The sequence below is a fragment of the Ursus arctos genome, unplaced genomic scaffold (genome assembly GCF_023065955.2).
Source record: "Ursus arctos isolate Adak ecotype North America unplaced genomic scaffold, UrsArc2.0 scaffold_5, whole genome shotgun sequence".
NCBI lineage: Eukaryota > Metazoa > Chordata > Mammalia > Carnivora > Ursidae > Ursus > Ursus arctos.
Window position 1 is genome coordinate 62,632,850 of NW_026623067.1, and position 8,980 is coordinate 62,641,829.

The following is an 8,980-nucleotide window of genomic DNA, read 5'->3' on the forward strand; positions in this document are numbered from 1 at the left end:
CAACCACACTGAAAATGTGTACTAAGAATACAGAGGTATAGGGGCGCCTGGGTGGCACAGCGGTTAAGCGTCTGCCTTCAGCTCAGGGCGTGATCCCGGCGTTATGGGATCGAGCCCCACATCAGGCTCCTCTGCTGGGAGCCTGCTTCTTCCTCTCCCACTCCACCTGCTCGTGTTCCCTCTCTCGCTGGCTGTCTCTATCTCTGTCAAATAAATAAAATCTTAAAAAAAAAAAAAGAATACAGAGGTATAACGAATATTTTGTATTGAATAAAATCAATTTGTAAGAATATAGAAATTTAGCATTTTCAAGTCTTCTTTTGAACTAAAAGCACTATACAAATTCTATTAGAAAAGCTGACAGATTTTTATTTATTTGGCCACCTTTACAAACATCTTTAATACATATTTTAATTGGAATATATCTGACATGTAACATCGTGTAAATTTAAGGTGTACCACATTTACACATTGTGATATCATTGCCATTGTAGCAATACTTAACACCTCTCTCATGTTACATAATTATTCTTTCTTTTTAGTGGTTGGAATCATTAAGTTCTAGTCTCTTCAGCAAGTTTGATGATTACAGTACCGTGTTGTTGTCCACAATTGTTGACTACGCTGCACATTAGATCTCTAGGTCTTATTTACTGCTTGTTGCAAGTCTGTACCCTTAAACAACATCTGTCCTCTCCTCCCACCTCATGAAGGATTTTTAAGTTAATATTTCACTCTTGAGATTTCAAACAAGGGGAAAGTGAATGTAAAATCTATTTCATTATATGCACATCATGCCTCCAAAGGATACCGAGAAAGTAATAAATAGGGGTTCCAAACAGGAAGGAGGGCTGAGGGCCAAGATGAAAAGATCTTTTTTTTTTATGCAAACCTCCATTTAAATCTCTTATATGTGAAAGTTTGAAAGTATTTCCTAAAGACAATTTTAAAAATAAGCTTACTTTGAAAAAAGGTGGGGGGTGGATAAAAAATTGAATCCTAACTGGAATAACGTGTACATTATTGTGGTTCCTTAACATATATTTACTCGGAACGCTGTTGGATTAGAAATGTTCTTATAGTAGCCTTCAATGTAACATCACTATGAAAACCCAAACAAGTAAGTTGAAGTTTAATATTTTATCATGAGCAGACTGTAGGAGTACAGGGAGACCCTGCCTCCACCTCTGAGCTCCCAGCATGCTTTTCATACCCTCCTTAGCTCAGTTCCAGCCAGAGACCCTGTCGCCATTCTTAGAGCTCACTGCAGCCTCGGGGCCTGCATTTGGCTGTCCCTCCCATTTTGTTCAATTCTCTTTCCCAGGATCTCTGAATGGCTGACTCCTCTTCATTTAGGCCTCTGACCCTATCTTCCTGGGGCAAATAATTTCTGCCCATAATTTCCTGAGTCACTTAGCAATTTACCTACTTTATTTTCTTCTCTACATTTATTGCCAGGCCATTTAAATTCACCTAGCTTATTCATTTGTTTATGTGTTCATTTCATCCCCGGCTTGGTCCCTCCTTCTCCTCACCTCACCTCCAACAGACTCCAAGCACCAGGAGATCCCCAGAGTGTAGCACAATGCCCGGCATAAATAGCTGCTCAATAAATACTTGTTGACTGAAAGAACGAATGAATGCATTAGACTTCATGGTGATGGACTGAAAGCTTTCCTCTAAGATCAGGAATAGGAAAAGGAGGTTCACACGTGCCACTTCTAATCCACATTGTACTGTAGGTTCAGAATGCAAAGCATCCAGACTAGAGAGGAAAAAGCAAAACTATATCTATTCTCAGATGACAGGCTCTTGTATATAGGAAATCCTAAAGGTATCATGCACACACACACACACACACACACACACACTTTTAGACACACTAGTAAGCTCAACAAGGTTGCAGGATACAGATCAAATGTCAGTTGCATTTCCATACACTATCAATGAACAATCAAAAATGAAATTAAGAAAACAATTCCATTTATAACAATATCCAAAAGAATAAAAACTTAGGACTAAAGATAAACAAAGAATTGCAAGACTTGCATGCTGAAAACAACAAAACATTATTGGAAAGAAATTAAAGAAGACCTAAATAAGTAGAAACATATCTCATGTTCGTAAATTAGAAGACTTCTATTGTTAAGGTGGTAATACTCCCCAAATGGATTTGTAGGTCAATGCAGTCCCTGTCAAAATTCCACTGCATTCTTTACAGAAACGGACAAGGTGATCCTAAAATTCATATGGAATTGCAAGGGGCCTAGAACAGCCAAATCAATGTTTAAAAGAACAAAATAGCAAAAGAATAGTCTTTTTAACATATGGTGCTGGACCGACTGGGCATCCACATGCATCCACATACCTCAAAAAAGACAGAAAATTAACTAAAAACGGTTCAAAGACCTAAATGTAAGAGCTGAAACTATAAAACTCTTAGAAGAAAATGGAGAGGTAAATCTTCATAACCTCAGTGGTTTCTTAGATATGACACCAAAAGCACAAACAGCCAAAGAAATTAAGTTGAACTACATCAAAATTTCAAACTTTCGTACACAAAAGGATGCTATCGAGAAAGTAAAAGGGAAAAATATTTGCAAATCATGTATATGAAAGGAGTTTAACATCCAGAATATATAAAGAACTCATACAACTCAACAATAAAAAGACAACTCAATTTAAAAATGACAAAGGATTTGAGTAGAGATTTTCTCCAAAGAAATGTACAAATGACAAATAAGACAATGAAAAGATGCTTGATGCCATTAGGGAAATTCACATCAAAGGCACAATGAGATAACACTCCACACCCACGAGGATGACTAGAAGGCTATAGTCAGAAAGATAGTAACAAGGGTTGGCAAAGATATGGAGAAACTGGAACCCACATACACTGTGGGAATGGTGCATCTGCTATGGAAACAGCTTGGCAGCTCCTCAAAAAGTTAAACACAGAGTCGCCAAATGATCTAGCATTCCACTCTTAGGTACATAACAAGAGAGGTGACAAAAAAAAATATATGTTCACGCAAAAACTTATAAAGGTTGTTCACAGCAGCATTATTCACAATAGCCAAAAGACAATGCCCATCAACTGATAGATGGATAAACAAAATGTTGGTATAACCATACAAAAGAATATCATGTGGCCGTAAAAAGGAATGGTACACGCCACCATATGGATGAAAGGATATCTACCGTATGACAGCATTTATATGAAATGTCCAAAATCAGCAGATCTGTAAAGGCAGAAAGTAGATTAGTGGTTGTCAGGGGCTGGGGGAAGAGGGGGATGGGGATTGACTGCTAACAATTATGGGCTTTCTTTTTGGGGTAATGGCAATATTCTAGAATTAGACAATGGTGATGGTTGCACAACCTTGAAGATATACGAAAAACTGATAAATTAGACACTTAAAATGGTGTATTTGATGGTATGTGAAACACAACTTCAAAAAAAAAAAATAGAGTACAGGAGGGGTGCCTGGCTGGCTCAGTTAGTGGAGCATATGACCTTTGATCTTGGAGTTATGAGTTTGAACCCCATGCTGGGTATAGAGATTACTTAAAAATACAATCTTTTTAAAAAATAGAGCACAGGAACATTGGCACTATCTTAAGTTGCTGGTGGGGATGTAGATTGATACAACTCATTGAAGTACAATTTTGTAGGATTTCTCAAAATTACAAATGCATCTACCCTTAAACACAGAAAAAGTCCTTTTCTAAGAATTTATCCTACAGATGTATTCAACCATGTGTAAAACGATACATAGCAAAGGTACTGACTTCAGCTTTGATATATCAAAAGATGGGAAACAATCTATATGTCCATCGTGATGTGACCAGTTACAAAAATTATTATATATCCATTTAACAAAATATTATACAGTCATAAAAACTGAGGATGCTCTTTTAGTAACAATGTGAAATTATTTCAAATGTAAAATAAAACAAACACGTGAAGAGCATGCTACCATCCATATATAGAGAGAGAGAAGCTATGTATGGATTTGCTTGTATATGCACAAAATACTTTTCAAAAGATATACATATACAATTCGGATAGCACTGCTTGCCTCCAGAGATGGGGAACGGGATGCCTAAGGAACAAAACAGGTGTAGGGGTGTGTGTGTGAGTGTGTGTGCGTGCACGCATGTGCATAGAGAGAGATTTTCAGTAACTTCTGAGTTTTCAAACCATTGTATTTTCTATTCAGAAGGATAAACAAAATATACATCAAAAAATATTTTTAAAATAAGGAATGAATGAGTCACAGGGTTGTGGGAAGAGCAAGGTACAGAGACCTGAATTCTAGCCCTGAATTTACCAATAACCATTTACTTCCTCTGCTGATCAGTCTCCCTCTTCCCTGCTTTATCAAACTCCATGCATTTTTCTACCAAAGTATGCAGGTTTATAAAGGTTCATATGTGAGGATTCTGAACGATTATACATCTCAGTATAAAAGGCTGGGCTCCGGAGCGCCTGGGTGGCGCAGTCATTAAGTGTCTGCCTTCAGCTCAGGGTGTGATCCCAGCGTTCCGGGATCGAGCCCCACATCAGGCTTCTCCGCTATAAGCCTGCTTCTTCCTCTCCCACTCCCCCTGCTTGTGTTCCCTCTCTCGCTAGCTGTCTCTATCTCTGTCGAATAAATAAATAAAAATCTTTAAAAAAAAAAAAAAAAAGGCTGGGCTCACGTTCCCCAAGTTTCTGGCAGCAGAACGAGTAGCCAACATTGCAAGGCGCCTAACGCCGGCAAGAGTAATCTCTCTTTCCGCCAGCAGATGGGGTCAGTAGGTATGCTCGTGTACATTTGCCAAGTTAGAAACCTGCTCTAAGACACAGGGCCACAGAGTCAAAGATATGTAGAGTTGGAAAGAGCCTCAGAGTTCAGCCTACCTCCCATATTTTACAGATGTGGACAATGATGTCCAGCAGGTCAGAGTCTGAAGACTGGAACCCACATTTCATTATTCCCAACCAGTGCTCTTCACTAAATACTTTAATAAGCCAAAAACCTAAAACTCAGAATTTAGGGAAATTCAGTTCAGCCAGGCTAGGCTTAGTTATCACTTTACACTTTTCTAAAGTTACACGATCATGGGAAGGATGAGTCTCTAAATATTCTATTAAAAGACGATTATTAAGTTCACAGATAGCACTGTTACGTATTTCCTTCAAGTACCTAATTTTGAAACAGTCAACAAATTTCCTCATTTTAGTGTCTAAAATTTTGTGCAACACATGACTCGTTCAGAAATAAAACCTCTCCCCCTATTTTCATTTTCCATTCAACATAGGCAATTCTTAAGTTGAAACATGATGGGTTAATTTTTGGTCAAGATGTTTGGAAACGACCTAAACATCCAAAAATAATGGATCATTTAGTAAATCTGAAGCAGCTCTTGTGATATTTCTAATAATTCTGAGTAGGCAACACAGTATAGTGGTTATAGAGCCGCATTGCCTGGCCACATCCTGGTCTACCACTTACTAGCCCTGTGACCTTGGGCAAGGTTCTTACCCTCTTCCAGCCTTGGTTTCCTTGTTATCAAATAGGGATACAAGTAGTCCCTACCGCAGGGGGTTGCTGAGAGAAGTCAATGAACTGAAGTGTAAAGTGCCCGGAATGGTATCAGTATACAGCCTCTGAGGGCAATGAGGCTCCTTAGTTCTCCCTGAAATGTTGGCTCCTTTAAAAAAGGATGCTTGCTAGCCTGAGGTAATTTGTAATTGGGCCTCCTGAACTCAGAATAAAACAGGGGAGCAAAGCCAAGCAAAATGTTTGGGGAGGCTAGCTTGCTCCACTGAGTGGTCTCTGAACTGTTTCGGAGTACGCAGCTTCTACCCTTCCTTCGCTTCTTAACTACAGGGTACTCTGCGCACGTTTTTGCTCCAAGATGGAATGGTGGTGACCGGGGGAGAAGAATATTAAGGGACAAAAGCAGCAGTTTCTTAAAGTATGGTATTTGTTTTCCTATTCAAGTCTGTTGGAAGAGAGGAAGTTGGAGAAATGAATGGCCCTCCCATTCTTCTGCAATGAGTTCAGTTCTCTTATTTCAGAGCAAATGCAGAACTATTTGAGGCAGATCTTGTATTCTCTCTCTTCTTTACTCAAATGCTCCTTTACTTCTACTAAGTGTCCAGGGAAAGATCTGCCTCAGAGCAGGGATTCCTGATTACACCTGGCAGCCGAAGTTAGACCTGTGGAAAGTACTTAGGGCAGCTGGTGAAGGGAGCTATTCTTTCTCCATGGAAACCTGGGCTATAGCTACTTCTCAGTCCTGTGGTAAAAGTCTGTCTTTTCTGTTTCTATAGGTCTTCAGATCACTGTGGAAATCTTTATCACAAATAAACCCTCCCTTCTCTTGATCGCAGGGCAACGAGGCTAGGGTTGATCAGAGAGGTTACATGAACACAGACTTACAAGAGCAAGGGTTCAAGCATGTCCCGTGACTTGCACAGTAAGGACTCAAATTATGCTTGTTGGACAAACAATACCCGTATAAGGAGGTATGCTTGTGTTTTCAAACGGTATCCATTTATTGTATTTAAAACAGCCATAATCACATCAGGATCTTATAAAATCATCAATCTTATTCAGATTAAGCAAAAAGGATACAATTTTATGGGCCTGAGATGACTAGTGGGTACAGGAGAGGCACAAGACCCGATTTTACCACTTCCCAGCTGTGTGATTCTTAACATGTAATCGAACGTCTAGAAGTTTATTTCCTCATCTGTAAAGGGGGATTAAAAGTTACAGCTGCCTCACGGGCTATTTCAAGAATTAACTTTAAAAACAGTAAAGCACCATGCAAATGTTCTTGATATTCTTAGCTGTCTAACGTATGTGCACACTGTCCACAAGTGCACCTATCTCTATTACTATATACAAGTTTTTAAAGAAAAGCTTTCAGAGATCATGTGAGTTAGCACTTCCCATCTGTCAGGTTGGCTAGTAGCAAAAGAACAAGAAACAACAAGTGTTGGTGAGGATGTGGAGAAAGGGAGCCCTTGTGCACTGTTGACAAGAATGTAAATTGGTACAGCCACTTGGGAAAATAGAATGGAAGGTCCTCAAAAATTTAAAAAGAGAGCTCTCACAGGACCCCGCAATTTGGCTTCTGGATAGTTATCGGAAGGAAAGGGCAAACCAATCTGAGGAGATCTATGCACCCCTATGTTCTCTGCAGCACTCTTTACAAAGCCAAGGCATGGAAGCAACCTCAGTGTGCATCCACAGATGAACGGAGAAATTAGACGTAACAGATGCATACAAGGGAATCCTACTCAGCCATAAAAAATGAGTGAAATCTTACCATCTTCACAACATGCGCAGACCTAGAGGGTATGATGCGAAGTGAAGTAAGTCAGAGAAAGACAAATAACATATGATTTCACTTACGTGTAGAATCTAAAAAACACAACAATGCACGAACAAAATAAAAGGAGCAGATTCATAGATAGAGGAAACAGTTGGCTTCCAGAGGGGGAGGAGTGGGGGGCAGGCGAAAAGGGTGAAGAGGATTCAGAGGAACCAACTTCTAGATAAAAAATAAATTAAGTCACGGAGATATAATGTACAGCATTGGGAATGTAGCCAATAATATTGTCATAATTTTGTATGGTGACAAACGATAGCTAGACTTAATGTGGGGATCATTTCATAATGTATAAAAATATAGACTCACTATGATGTACACCCGAAGCGGGGATGATTATATGCCAATTATACTTCAATGATTGATAGATAATAACAGTGCTCAGAAGCGTTGAATCAGAAAGGAATATCAGCAGCCCAAGAAAAATCAACCTGGGTAGGTTCACCGTGCTGAGAACTGGAAAAATGACTCTCTGGTCGGACAGTCCTAACCTAGGACCGCTGGGTTCGCAGGGGGAGCAGAATCGCACCCTCAGCGGACACGCTTTTCCCTTTACCTGGCGCCCCGCCTCTGCTTTCTCGGCCCCTCTCCGCTCTCTGCTCCACTCCGGGGGTCCCCAGCCCGCTCCCTCCCCTCCGTCTGTCTTCAGAACCTCTCCGCAGAGTGCACTCTGACCCTTCGGCCTACGGCTCGCAGGCCCAGCAACTAGCGCTCCCCTAGAAACCCTTGCACCCCGACCTGTAGAAAACGAAAACAGAAAAAGCCCTGGAGGAGGTGGGGCTCCGGGGGCTGCGGGTCGCCTAGGAGCGGGCATGCGCAGAGGCCGCGGCGGCCTGCGGGGCCCGGGAGGAGCGGGGACGGCACGGCCAGGGTGAGCCGACGCCTCGCCTGGAGCCGGCTCGGGGAACTGAGCCCGGCTAGCCAGCGCCCGCCGCGGCCTCCCGGCCCCACTTCCGAGGCTCGCGGGCCGTGAGGCCGGGCGGCGGGGGGCGGCAGGAGGGCCGAGCGGCGGCCGCGGGAGGGGCGGAGCGGGGCGCGGGCGCCGGGTTGGCGGGCCGCCGGGGGCGCTGCGTACCTGGTAGCGGCCGGTGAGCAGCTGGCTCCGCGAGGGCGTGCACAGCGGCTGCGTGTAGTAGTTGTCCAGGAGCACCCCGCCGGCCGCCAGCGCGTCCAGGTGCGGCGTGCGGATGTTCGAGCCGTGGAAGCCCACGTCGTTCCAGCCCAGGTCGTCCGCCAGCACGAAAACGAGGTGCGGCGGCCGGCCGGCCCCGGCGCCTGCGCCCCGCGGGGCCGGCAGCAGTAGCAGCCGCAGCAGCAAGGGGAGGACGCCGGGGAGGAGCGGCCGCCGTAGGCTGGGGCCTCGGGGCGGGCTCGCCGCGCCGCGCCGGCCCATCCTTCGCGGCCCACGGTCCCCGTGCCTGTGGCGCCGGCAGCCCCCGGCACCGCTTATAGAATCAGGAACTGGGCGGCTGGGGCCTGCCCCGCCTCCGCACGGGATTTCACCCCCGGCGGGCGGCGGGCGGTAGAGGCCTGGCGCCCGAGCCCCCGCCGCCTCTGACCCGGGCCCGGGCCGGGTGAGATGGGGGAG

At 43.7% G+C, this 8,980-nt stretch overlaps 1 protein-coding gene across 5 annotated transcripts in view; it reads right to left on the reverse strand.

Annotated features, from left to right (window-relative positions):
- The window catches only part of ARSB (arylsulfatase B), a 162,841-nt gene extending 153,861 nt beyond the window's left edge, over positions 1–8,980 (reverse strand). For 2 of the 5 annotated variants that reach the window (XM_044384097.3, XM_057307255.1), the window contains exon 1: positions 8,468–8,977. In XM_044384097.3, the coding sequence (XP_044240032.2) occupies positions 8,468–8,785 (318 nt within the window). In that variant the 5' untranslated portion in view covers positions 8,786–8,977. Of the gene's footprint in view, positions 1–8,467 lie in introns of all 5 variants that reach the window. The other 3 variants (XM_026498736.4, XM_044384098.3, XM_057307254.1) reach the window with 2 other exon arrangements.